Source organism: Lutjanus erythropterus, chromosome 10, assembly GCF_056507025.1.
Source record: "Lutjanus erythropterus isolate fLutEry1 chromosome 10, fLutEry1.hap2, whole genome shotgun sequence".
Classification (NCBI taxonomy): Eukaryota; Metazoa; Chordata; class Actinopteri; order Lutjaniformes; family Lutjanidae; genus Lutjanus; species Lutjanus erythropterus.
The window spans coordinates 5,079,025-5,092,512 of record NC_139326.1 but is presented as its reverse complement, the minus strand read 5'-3'; the positions used below and the strand labels follow the sequence as shown (position 1 = coordinate 5,092,512).

Genomic DNA, 13,488 nt, shown 5'->3' with positions numbered 1-13,488 from the left:
GCAACCTGTGGACTAAATCATGAGCATCTATTACAGGTGCAAAACTGACAGGAGGGAGGGACAGCGTCATGGATTTATCCACACAAAGCAGCTAGCAGTTAGCTAATATTTCAGAGCCGTGGTTGGGACCATAGATTCTGTCACAAGTCTCAGTCAGATAAAGGATCAGTGAGTCAGGCAGACTAGACATGGTCATCTCTTTCTGCTACTAGGTGGTTTCGAAGGGGGACATTCCCCCATCATCCCTCCTCAAATTGCCTTCTAGATGGATAAATAGCACTACAGGTAAGAAATAAAATACGTATTTTCGTTTTTTGGGTGAACTGTCCCTTTAACAAGAGCCTCATGCAACAGAAATGATATGCTGAGTGTATCACATGTTTTTATTCTCCTTGGTGTACTGTTCTTATGCAGTGAAAACAGCCAATTAAGGGGAAAAGCAAACCATTATACAAACACGGCTGCACAAACGCCACACTTGTAAATGGCAACGTGTGAAAGCTACAAACTGTCCTGGTGGTGCAGGAACAGACAGTATTGCTATCTCAGCTCCTCTTGGAATTACAAATTTAGCAGCATTTAACATTTTACCAAGTGTGCACATGCAGTGAAAGTTAACATGTTCAACAGTCATGATGTCAGATAACGTTCAGATTCACTCACAAATCACTTAAATCTGTGGTTTGAATAAAAACTAGAAGCAAGGGGACGAGTGTGTTTTTCACGTGTTAAGATGGTTTCTCTCTCTATGGTACGGTGGCCATGTTGAGACTGTCGGCGTGGATGTCCGGGATGGTCCTCTCTGGCCTGAGACAGACCGCCAACCTCTGTGGAAAACAGCAGAGAAGAAGATGGGGAGGACGAGATTAATTTGAAGGAAAATTGTTTCTACTTTTCGCACAGTCCTTCTCCTCATCCACTGACCTGTTTGAGAGATCCAGGAGTCCATACCAGCTTGTAGACCATGTAGATGGGGATCCACATGAAGGACGAGAAGCCGATGATGTATCCCACTGTGATGCTCCAGTCAGGGTACTTATAGTCAAACAGCGTGAGGGGCGGCGCTTTCAGCAGGGAGCTCACTATAATATACTGAGAGGAGATGGAATACATGCAGATTCCTTTACTTAAAATTTCCATATATGGTAATGTAACTTTTGCATTCTTACATAAGGCATAATATTGGGGAAAGGCAATATACCACACATGCATACATCGGGAAAGAAATTTATAAAGGAAGCCATAAAAGTGTCATAATGCAAAATGTCAACAGGTTGACAAACAGATAGATGGATGCAAATAAGAAACAAGGGTATTAAACTGTATATAAACGAGGGAAATTGACATTTGCCCAAGTGTTTTGCAGCATACATTTTGTATAGGAAGGAGAAGTTTCATATAGAGGAGGGTTTAAAGTACGGAGGGGTCAGGTGTTAGGTGACTGCAGCCTTCAAAGGCCACCGGTCCACTCACTCGTCTTTTGATCCTGCACCAAGCTTGTGTTGTCTTGGTCTACTTCCACCCATTGATCTCTGGATGACTTAGAGGGATAGTGCGGGTTTTTTGAAGTGGGCTTGCATGAGGTACTTATAGTCAGTGTATTACTTACAGTAGATGCCAGTTGACCTGTCCATACTTTGGAGAAACAGCAGAGGAAACACTGGTACAGGAAGCTAACCGATATACTTCTGTAGATATACTAAAAGAAATCTATGTCAGTTTAGGTGTGCGCTATTTTTAGAATATTTTCACAGCTTTACCCTGCTGTCAGACAGCCTTATCTGATGAGAAACTGCCGTTATATAAGACAAATATAGTTTGCTCCGAAGCAACCAGACTCCTTTGACAAAAACATTTTACTTTGCAGAACACAGGAGTTGCTGGTTCACCGCTGCCTCGATCAGTAAATCTGTGTGTGTTATTGTGTGCCTTCGGTGTTATAAAAGGTCAGTATTGGATTCAGCAAAGTCACACAATAACACAGAAACACTAACCGATCGAGGAAGCAGCAGACCAGCAACGGCAGTGTTTTGGGAGATACAATTATAGATTTCGCCAGTGGAGTTTGGTGGCTTTGGTAAGAGTAATATTTGACTTACATAATAGCAGTTTCCCATCAGAAAAGGCTGTTTATCAGCACAGGGAAGAGGTGAAAATATTCTAAATATAGTGTATACCTGAAATAATATTGAATTTTTTTAATGTGGGTCTTTTTTAAGTGGCTAAAATATGTTTTGCTGCTGACCCTGTCCACAGCAGTACATCACTTAGCTTCCTACACCAGTACTCCAGCTGCTTCTCCAAACCGGTGCCAGGTCGACTGCCATCTTCTGTCAGCAGATGACTTCAAATAATCCGAACTATCCCTTTAAACAGCATTGAAGAAATTTAGGTCCAAACGTTGTAAACATGGGTGAGAGTATTTCAGATCTTACTGCTAGAAATGCTGGACTGATGGCGACCCAGCACACCCTCCAGAATAATCCCGGAGCTTTGCCCAGCATGGCCTGAACATCACTGCTGAATCTGTTGATACCTGAAAGCAACAACAAATAAACACGAGTCACTTTCAGTAACAATAGACTTGATACTACTTTACATTTTTGGTAAAAGAAGCAGAACACCAGTCGATCGATGGCAGCCTCTTGTTTACCGTAGAACCAGGAAACTGCAATGGCCTCGAGGAAACCCACAGCTATGATGGAGCATCCCACTCCGAATTCCTCCAGCAGCTTCACCACGTAGGCGCCACCCTGTCAATAACATTTTACACCGACTGATAACATCATCCATCATGCCAAAATTGGAAACTATTCTCTTCCCTGGGACCAGAACTACCTAAATCTTACAGCAAATAAAGATAATTGTTTGAACAAACTTGGGGTTAAATTTTTGTTCTTTAGCTAATTCAAAATGTGACTGACTTACATTTGTGAGGGTGCTTAGAGAGCCCAAAAAGCAGACAACTACCAAGCACAGAACAAAAAGTTCACGTCTGTGAGAGAAAAGATCTGGGTATTCATCCAGCACAGCGGTGATGATCGCCTCCAAACCACCAAACTGAAACACACAGAAAGTTTTAAATACACTGTATTATTCTATAGCATTTACACTTTTCTTATCATATATCAATCACTTTTGCTGCTTTATGTCGGGTAAAAATGTGCATCACAGTCAAATTAACACTACATCATTGTATCCTGGCATTATTTGCATAATTTAAAATTAATGCAGAAACAAGAATAAAATGTTTTTGCAGGAATTAAATAGAAATGCAATAAATGCTGCACTGTTAGGAGCATTACAGTTAAGTCATGACAGACTTAATATTTTCATAATAGTGTCTAAAGTTACATCAGTTATGTAACTTTTAAATCTCACAATTCAAGTATCAAAATTACAAGTATTTAATCAGATATATTGTTTAATTGCCTTCACAGTCAGCTCCCTAAAAGTGAAGCCAAAACATCTGACTCTTGCTCCAAATGATGTCACCAGCGTAAGTTGGCAGCGCTCATATCTGGGATATTTTGGCCTCATTTTTGCACAGCTGGAGAAACTAGACACGTTTCATCCGTCACTATTTATAGTCAACAGTCTGGAATTTACGTCTCGTACCGTGCTGTCCAGTCCCAGTGTGATCATCATCACAAAAAAGATGATTGCAAAAAAAGTTGAGCCCATCATGTTCGCAATGGCTTCTGGGTAAGTAATGAAGAGCAAACTTGGTCCTGAAAGCATGAAAATATTGAATACGAAGAGAGAGATCATTGTAAGTGTTTGATTTCACTGATTTTTCATGGTTTTAAATATAAAACTCATTCTCTGACCTTTATCCCTAGCCACATCCTCAACCTCCACCTTCCTCATCTCTGCCATGTAGCCCAGCACCGTGAAGATGACGAACCCCGACACGAAGCTGGTCAGACAGTTCACCAGACTGGTCACAATGGCGTCACTGTTGAGGAAGAAGAAATTGAACTCCGTTCAGGGGCAGGCAACATAAATATTCTCCTTTAAACCTAATTTTTTAAATTAAAAGAGATGCTCCTGAGTGTTGCTGTCTGAGGTGAAAGCTGTGCAGCATGTTGTTGTTGACCCTGCTGACCTTTGTTCAATAGGATCCTTTGTATGTTCTCATCAGCTGTGTGTCTGTGTCTCTTCACTAGCAACCACAGACATCTTACAACAACAATACTAATGAGGACTGTGGTGTGTTCATTAGAGATATAAAACTCTGTCACCAAACATCTAGAAAATGCAAACATTGTTGTAGTTATTACAAAGATCCAGGCCTGAAACTCCTCTCTGCATTTTGCTTTGCACTTAATGAAAACTGTTGTATTTTCCTGCATTCTGTTGAACTTTATTTGTATCATTATTATTCTGTGGGTTTTATTTTCTATCTCATGTTATGCATTCCTTATTTTTATCCTTATTTTTACTATGTTATAAAGTGATGCGTATTCTCCATCTCATTTTATGGCGTTCTATCCCCTTTTTATGCTCATTCTTTATGTATTTTCATGTGAATATGCATTAAATATATTCCATTCGCAAATTTATCTATTATTAGACAGTGGGTTTTATTTTCCATCTTATTTTCCATTAATTTTAGCATTCTATTCCTTTTTTATGTCAAACACTTGGTGCATGTAATTGCTTTGCTATAAAGCACTTTGAGCTGCATTTCTTGTATGAAAGGAGCTGCACAAATAAAGATGATCATTATTATTATTGTGTATTATTAAAGGGGTTCAGCAAACAGCTATATTCAAACTGAATGTCAGAATTTGAGCTATGGGCTCAGGATCTGTCTGATCAATCCGTCCGAGCTGATCCCCTCTGATTATAACTGACCTTTCTGTCTCTGAGTGTCTTTCATAAGGAGGTGACTGAACATGAGTGTGCTTGTGAACGTGCACACACACATTCACAAGCATGCTAACACACAGACTCACTACTATATGGTTGCTTGTTCACTTCACATGACTTTTGCATTTGCTTATGATGTTTATTGACACACGTTATGTGTTTTAGGTCATGTTATTTGCATGCACTTAATATCCAGTCTGTAAAATAAAAGTAGCACATTTGAACAGCAAAGATATAACTACTGAAAAACATCCCTATCACACTGAAATGTGATCTCAGAGTCACGAAACTGCAGCATGTAGTTTCATTCATGATCTGTGTGTTTACTGCTGGTCTATTAATCACAGCCACACACACATTATTAGTCACACTGGGAGTGTACAGTGTTTAATGTCTCCTGTGTACCGCTTGGCATTTATACCCAACATGCAGTATTCACCACTCCTGCCTTTAATACCATTGTCTCGCCCACACTATGCTGTTTAATTCATAAGCAATAAATCCCACAGCTGCTCTTAGAGTTTCGACCACATATGGTGCTCTGAAGTCATTAAACTCAACCATAAAACTCAGCAGGAGATGTGATTTCTTATCATACATAGTGCAAACAGTAAAGGTTTTTGCCTTTTATCTGGACCTTCGGCTTCTAGGCTGCTTACGAAGCCGTGTTTGAGCCACAGATGTGGGTTCACATGACTCAGTGTGTCTCAGTTCTCACCGATAGCAGTTATTTGTGAAAGGGTTGTAGCTGGAGAGAGCCAGGAGCACCCCGAACCCGGGCCCCAGAGAGAAGAATATCTGAGCCGCGGCATCCACCCACACCTGGAAAAGACAGACAGACAGAGACATTACTGTACACTGTAAAAAAAAATGATACAGGAATTTAGTGGGATCAACTGATCTTTTCTCATTATGCCTAAATATACAAGTTAAACTAAACATTTGAGCATGGAGGGACATGGTCCACAACCCTGAAATCTGATTGGTCCTCAAGTATGATTGGCTATCCGTTCACTTAAAGAGTAAGGTATGGAGTCTTTATGTTATCTTTGCATGGTGCCACTGATGCGACTCATAGGACTGTTCATCTTGTCAATAAATTTAAACGATCAGGAATGTAAGAAAATGTAAGATACTGTAATACTGGTAACTAAATAAGATATGAAGTGGTGCATTAATGTGTGCATGTGTGTGCCTACAGACGTACTTCATGCCACCCCTGCATAAGTCAGTGGCTCACTTGGGCCACACCAGTAAAAAAAAAGTCTGGAAACATCTCTGACTTATATTAAGTTTCTAAAGAAACATGATCAGCCGTGACCAGAGGCATTATAATATTTCCAGGTCATCCCATTCTTATTACCGCAATATCTCAAGAACGCTTTGAGGGAATTTTGTCAAACTTTGAACAAATGACCACTTGGACTTGAGGATTAACTGGTTACATTAGGTTTCATATTCTTAACCGGCTTCTAGGGGCTGCAAGTGATCAACATCTGCTTCAAGAGGCAACATATTTGTTATATGTTAATGTTGGCAGAACTTTGTAAATCTCTGCTGGTTGCATCTGGAAATTGTTGTGGCATTGCAGTAGGTGCTTCACCGTCTATTATCTGGCAGAGAACTGCACTCTTGCACTCCTCTAATTTAGCATGTTTTCTCAAGTACAATTGATCCAGCTTATTTAAACAGAAATGTTCATTTTTTTCTTTTAGTGATTTAATGTTCCCTCCAAATGAACTTAATAGGAGTATCCTCATATTTTCAGTTTCCTATTTGTGTTCTGATCCCTCGGTGTTTAATTTCCCGAGCAGAGAGGTGTCGTGTGTCAGTCGTATATAGAGATCTATTTGCCGGCCACACAGCTGTACGCAGGGAGATCTGAAGAGGAGGATGCATTCGGCATTAAAAAGAAGAGGGCAGCGTTGGACATTGGTGAGTGAGACAGAAAGGGAGGCCTTTGTTAATGGGCAGAAAATCTAAACCAATTATGCATCTTATTATCCTGCTCTGTGGCTTATTTATGCATCTCATTTCGTCTCATCCATATTCTCCTTCCAACCAAAGCACTCACACATGTTTACCAAACAACCGCAGAGAGCCAGAGAGGAAGATGAGGACGATTCATAGATCTAAAATAAATATTGGCAGATTCACGAGGGACTGTAGTGAGTAGAAATGAATGGAGGTATACATTAAACTAATGACCCTAATGCCTGGAAGATCCAGATGTGTTATTTCATTACACAAGTCCCGCAAGTTAAATATGTATTACAGAAAATCTTAAGTCTAATTGGAAAAGTCTAAGATTGGATTTTTCCCAATTTGTCTTACAGAAGCAAATTAGCAATCTAACACTGCTTATAAGTTACAACTAAAGGTCAAAAAGTGAAATTTGGGACAGCTTCATTGTTTTCCTGGGAAGTTAAAACTCTTGGGTCGCATTATACAAACTTCCAAGGATAAGATTCTTAAGTTAAGATAGGAAGACTCTACAATAGGATTTTTCCCAATTTGGTATGACAGAAACAAACCCTAACTTGAGTTGCGGAACATTGACTTAGGAAAAGGCTTTTCTCCTCAATACCATGGTTACCAAACCAGTTAAAACAGGATCTGCAATTTAGGAAGTTCCTGCAATTTGGCCCCGTTATTCCTAAATGTTTGTAAGACTGCAGAGAAATAAATACACATCTTTCTTTCCTGGTCTTTCCCAGGGTTAAACTCTATTCGGGAAGTTGCACACAGTGAAATCGAGCTTATCATTCACTAATCACAAAATGGTGACGAGTATCTGCTAAGAATATTAGATTATATCTGTCAAAACAGATAAGAATACTGAGTGAAATTCAACATGTGGAAAAAATAACATACGACCTGATATTTATGTATATAAACCTTTTTATTACCTTTAAATATTAAGATTTCTGTGCCCGTTGTTTGTCTGTCATAAGGATTACAGAAAAACTACTGGCCCAGTTTTCCTGAAGGGTAGAGCATGAGCCAAGGAAGAACTCATTAAATGTTGGAGTGGATCTGAATCACAGGGCGGATACACAAATCATTTTTCACTTTCGTTAGCATTGAGAGACATTTGGCCTTAGGAGAGGTCTGCACTCTCCAAGTGCCCTTATTATTATCATTATTATTATTATTATTCCTTTTTATCTTCTTCTTTTCTCTTGTCGTATGATTGTGCTGCATGTCAGGTGGGGCACCTTTCACTAACTGGGAAAATAATTCTGTAATTATGCAACTGCTTTTAAATTTATGACATAGATGACTTAAATTTAGAGTATTAAATAAGCCTCTCTAGGGGCTAAACATATGAGGCATGGCCACATTTTGCAAGCAGGTCCAAGATCACACACATTTTTGGTATTGTCTAGAATTGAATACACTGCATCCAACCCTACATAAATGACAAGACAGGTTAAAGAAGGTGTTTTTAATGGAAAAAATAACAGCAACATGTAAAGACAGACCTGTTTTTGAATGGAAGGGCTCCTGTTGCCAGTGTGAATTTGGCCAAAATTAACGTTTATTTATTTTATTTGTTGTTTTATTTGTGTGATGTGTGATTTGTTTTCACCCAAAATAAGTTAGCGTCTGGGGTGCCTAAAAATTTTAGGTTGGCTAAATTTGAAACGACAAGTTGAGGCAATGTTGTAATGATTCAAAATAGCTCAACTTCTATAGTCAAACAAACTTGATATTATTTCAGTCGTACTTAAATAAGCTAAAGATATTACATTGTTCTAGAGAAACGCAGCGTTCACAGTTTTCATCGTATGTTTTAAACTAAGAAAAGAAGGGTCTCAGGAGAGTTTTAACTCTCAAACTATGCATGCTGGGAAGTCTGCTAATATGCAGATTTTTTTTAGAAACTTAAGTTTAATTAGTCGTTTCCTGACAAATAAGCTGTGTATAATTCAGAGATGATGAGTGATTTTGATCCTTTTCTGACAAACCAGCTGACCAGCCAACTTTGTACAACTCACACTGGTCTCCAGCAGCTTCCCCCACTGAGGTTTCAGGTAAAACACCACCCCTCTCCAGGCTCCCGGCAGAGTGGCGCCCCGGATCAGCAGGATGAAGAGCACGATGTAGGGCAGGGTGGCGGTAACCCACACTACCTGGAGTGGAAGAAAGAGTGAAACAGAGAGATGGTGGAACTACAGATCATAGACGCACAGTAATCCTCTGTATTGTAGTAAGGAAACTGCAGCGTGCTACCTTCCCTGAAGTCTTCACGCCCTTCCAGAGGCTGAAGTACACGATGGTGAAAATGAGAAAAAGGCAGAGCATCAGCTGCCAGCGAACACCCCCGACGTTTCTCAGCCCTGACGCCTTGTGGATCTCAAGAACGTTCCTCCTGCAGCGACACATAAATCACCGCTTTTTCAGCACAGGAGACAAGATTTTTCCCCCGAACGTCACTCGCTGACAGTGTTTGTGTAGAGTATTACTGCAAAGCTATTTATAGTATATGTGGTTTCTGTTACTCACACTTACATGCACTTACGTGTAAAATTCCTCTGCCGGAGACCTGGAGGAATTCGTCCAGGTGACGTTGTCGATGCCAAAATAGTTGGTGCAGTCGGGGGTGTTCCACACGTTGTCGCAGTTTGTCCAGGGCAAGATGCTGGAGAAGGAGGAGTAGAAGTAGAAGAGGGCCCAGGCGATGATGGTGTTGTAGTAGAAGGACACATACAGAGCGATGATACAGATGGCGTAGCCTATACCTGAAACAGAGGATTAAAATCAGTATAAATATATTTTGAATCACAGATTTCTTAAGGTAACTCAATTTCATCTGAAGATCAGCACCACTTTACAATAAGACTCCCTTTAAAAATGACTTATAGATGGTTTCTAATTATTATTATAATATTAGGTTATTAATCAGGTTGTAAAAAAAAACTATAAATCACTAACAAAGAAGTACGAAAGAATTATAACACAGTTTGCTTGTTTTTTTTTTACATCGATGTGGGCTCACTATTTGGCAATATCCAGTTACTGCTTACTACTAACTGCACTGTAAAAAATCTGGATTCAGAAATTTATTGGAATCAACTCATCTTCACTTGTTAATTTAAAGAAATTTAAAGTAAATAGGTTTTAGTAATTTTGACCAAAATCCATTTAAAATTTCCAGTTTTTGTCTTCAGACCACTTCAGCCCTTTTCAGTTGAATGAACGTATTTCTGTGAGTTCATTTAATTCATTAAATTAACTTGCTAAAGAAACATGAGTGGCATATCGCAGACTTCCCAGCATGCACTGTTTGAGATTTGAAGTGTCTTCAGATCCCTGTTTTGTAATTTGAAGAAAACAGACATAGAGAAAAGTAATGAGATAAATAACGGTTGTTTCTTTTGATAATAATTTTAAACAACGTTAACCATAATTAAAGTTATTATTGAATTCAATCCTTGCCCCCGATTGGCTCATTTAATTAACTCAATCACTTTAACATTTTGAAAGCTCATAAGATGAATTTGTGCCAATCCTCACATTTTTAAGGCAGCAGGTAAATTTGCATTTTTATGCTAAATCGACTTGAAATCATTTACAGTGTGTCAAAGGGGAGCCTGCTGTAAAGTGTAAAATATGACAATTTATCACCTAACTAGCAAAAGGGATCCTTATTGCACAGAGTAAAAGAGCACATGCTGGAAATGGTGAGGTAAAGAATACTGCTTCATGTATAAATCTGGTAATTTGATATGTTAATTAGATATTCCAAATGAAACTATTTGATTATTAAAACAGGCTGATGGTGGTTAAACTTATTAACAAATACCTGATGAAGCAGACTGGTATAAATGCTGCTTGGCAAACAACAGGTCATTGCTTTGCCCTCTTTATCTAATGTGCTGTTTACAGTCTAATCAATAACCCAATTATAAACCATTTATAAATCGTTTATATTTGTAGTCTCATTGTAAAGTGATGCCTGAACATCTGCGACCAAGCGGCGCAGTGTGAGGCCTCACCTTTGAAAATGGGACAGATGTGTTTCCATATGGATATGGCTCCGGTTCTGTGGAACTGTCCCAGTGCCAGCTCCATGTAGAAGAGCGGCACTCCGCCGAAGATGGCCATCAGTATGTAGGGGATGAGGAAAGCACCTGCACAGAGAAACATGAGGGTACAATGTCATGTGGGGCTTTTACATGAAGGTCACAATGACAAAGTGAGGGCATCCATAAACGTGATACGCTACGATATGATGCAACACAACATGATACCGTACTTTATTGTCAGTAAACACTGAAATTTATTTTGCATCCTTGTGCAGCACTATTCAAAAGATCACACACAGATTAAACATACAGTACACAACACTTTCCACAAATGCACAAAAACACAACAGTCATGACAGATGTGCAGGGAATATCACGTTATACACTGAAGATAAGATAAGATTAGATAAGATAAGATAAGTTAAGATAGGATAAGATTAGATAAGATTAGATATACTTTACTGTCCTTTATTGGCCATAGAAAATTTGTCAAACACAATAGAAAAAAAGACATTTAAAATAGTCTAAAAGCCCTGGGAGATAAACCATAAATGAATAGACATTTAATACAATAAATGAGATTATAGATTTATAAAATTATACTTTAAACTGCATAGAAAACTACCTAGGAAAGGAATAAGCAGGTTAAAACAGGAATGACTGACTTATTAAAGAACTCTTCTGCCTGCTGTGTTCAAATGGAGGGACTCAAGAACTAAAAAAAAGGAATTAGAAGGCTTAAATCTGACTTTAAAATGAAATTTGAATAAAAATGTGAAAATAAGGCTTGTCATTGGCCTAATCTTTACATCTCTTAATTAAAATATCATATAAAATGTGGTTTATATTATATCTCAGATTAGAAAATACCATGAATGCTGTTGAAAAAGTGTCAATTATGTATATATATGTTCTTTCAAACTGTCTTTTGTTTCTTTGAAGTCTTTTCTTAAAAGTCTTAAATGCAGCAACTTTAAATTACTCTGTTTTTAAAAAGGTGATAAATTATTAGACCTACTGTACCTCATACAACCTGGCTGCTGTAATTTAACCAGCCGTGAGCTGCTCATGTAAAAGTACAACCTATTCACAAAGATATGCACAATAATTTAACAAATCTGTGCAGATAAAAGTATAGATTTTGACTTAAAATAGACATTTTTTAAATGCTTAAAAGCTCTTGTCTTGGTGAATTTGCCGAGCTCCTGCACTGTAAAAATTGTTGATATAGTAAAAAAAAAAAAATAGATACAGAAAAGTGTAAAAAACTTTTTGCACTTTTTTATTGATGTGAAGCTACAGATGTGCACTTCAGCACCATGGACAGTTTCCTCTGCCAGATGCGTTCACTGCTGCAGCTTCGTCCTGTTTTCTGAATAATCTGAAGCCGTTTTGAGGCGCAAATTCTGACATTTAATCGATTCGACGAGCCTTAAAACGCATCAGGTGTTTGCCAAGTGGCTCCACACACAAGAAGTCAAGTTGAGTGACCTGGTTTTGAAACCTCTGAACCACTTACCGCCCCCGTTCTGATAACATATGTAGGGAAACCTCCAAACATTTCCCAGGTCCACCGCAAAGCCAATGACAGACAGGAGAAAATCCATCTTTTTGCTCCATTTGTCTCTGGAGTCCGTCTGAGTGATGACCGGCACCGGGACCGCGTTGTTGTTGGAGCTGTAGCCGGGGCTCGGGGAGCCGTGGTGGGTCAGACTGCCGGCCATGACCGCGGAGTCCTGTCGGGGCATCGGACTGTGAAAAGTCAGCCAGAGGAGCAGAGAGGAGCAGAGAGGAGGATGTTTCTCCTCTAATGATGAGAGCAGCAGGGCCGGCTGGAGTGGGAGGAGTGGGTGGAGCTGCAGCCAGCGGACACTTCAGGATACCTGTTAGTTAGTGGAGACAGCAGCTCTGAACAAACTCTCAACTTAAAAAAGATTATTTAGAGATCACATCTGTTGTTGCCATACAGTGACAATGACATATAATGTTGCTGAAATGATGCACCTGAACAAAATATCAAGATTTAACAGAAGTGGCAGAAGAGCTTACATGCAGATCCTTGTGTAAAAATAATACTCTGGTTAAAGTAGAAGTACTGATTCAACTTCTTTACTCAAATTAAAGTGCAGTAGAACAGTACAGGCTCTGACATGTACCCAAAGTATAAAAGAAAAAAAAGTCACCTCCTGAAGAATACAGGCTAATTCTGTGCTAAGCTAACTGAACCTGTTTTGTCTTGTTACTTCTTTTACACTGTCTTTTTTGTCTTTTTACATCTTTTAGGCCTTTTAACATCTTTAACAGTTTTATTTTGTTACATTGTTTTCATCTTGTCTTTTAAGTCTTATTTTTTTATTATATTTTCATCTTGTTCTTTACATTGTTTTGTGATGCTGCGTCGTTTTTATCTTAATGCGTCTTTAACATCTTCTTTGTCTTGTTGGGTCTTTTATGTCATTTTTGTCTTGTTACATCCTTTATGTAATTTTCATCTTGGGACAACTTTTACATCATTTGGACTTTGCTCAAATTTTATGTAGTTTTGTTTTGTTGCTTTGTTTTTGTCTTTTTACTTCTTTTA

At 38.7% G+C, this 13,488-nt stretch overlaps 1 protein-coding gene across 1 annotated transcript; it reads right to left on the bottom strand.

Annotated features, from left to right (window-relative positions):
- Positions 1–202: 202 nt before the first annotated feature.
- slc6a4b (solute carrier family 6 member 4b) lies at positions 203–12,655 on the bottom strand. Its single transcript, XM_084727958.1, has 13 exons — positions 12,427–12,655; positions 10,878–11,012; positions 9,401–9,620; positions 9,112–9,250; positions 8,877–9,011; positions 5,594–5,697; positions 3,831–3,958; positions 3,619–3,731; positions 2,929–3,060; positions 2,654–2,753; positions 2,436–2,536; positions 925–1,092; positions 203–827 (listed from the first exon to the last, which is right to left on the bottom strand). Exons 1-13 carry the CDS (start codon positions 12,653–12,655, stop codon positions 747–749), a joined length of 1,785 nt encoding a protein of 594 aa, XP_084584084.1. The 3' UTR covers positions 203–746.
- Between the last annotated feature and the right edge of the window lie 833 nt (positions 12,656–13,488).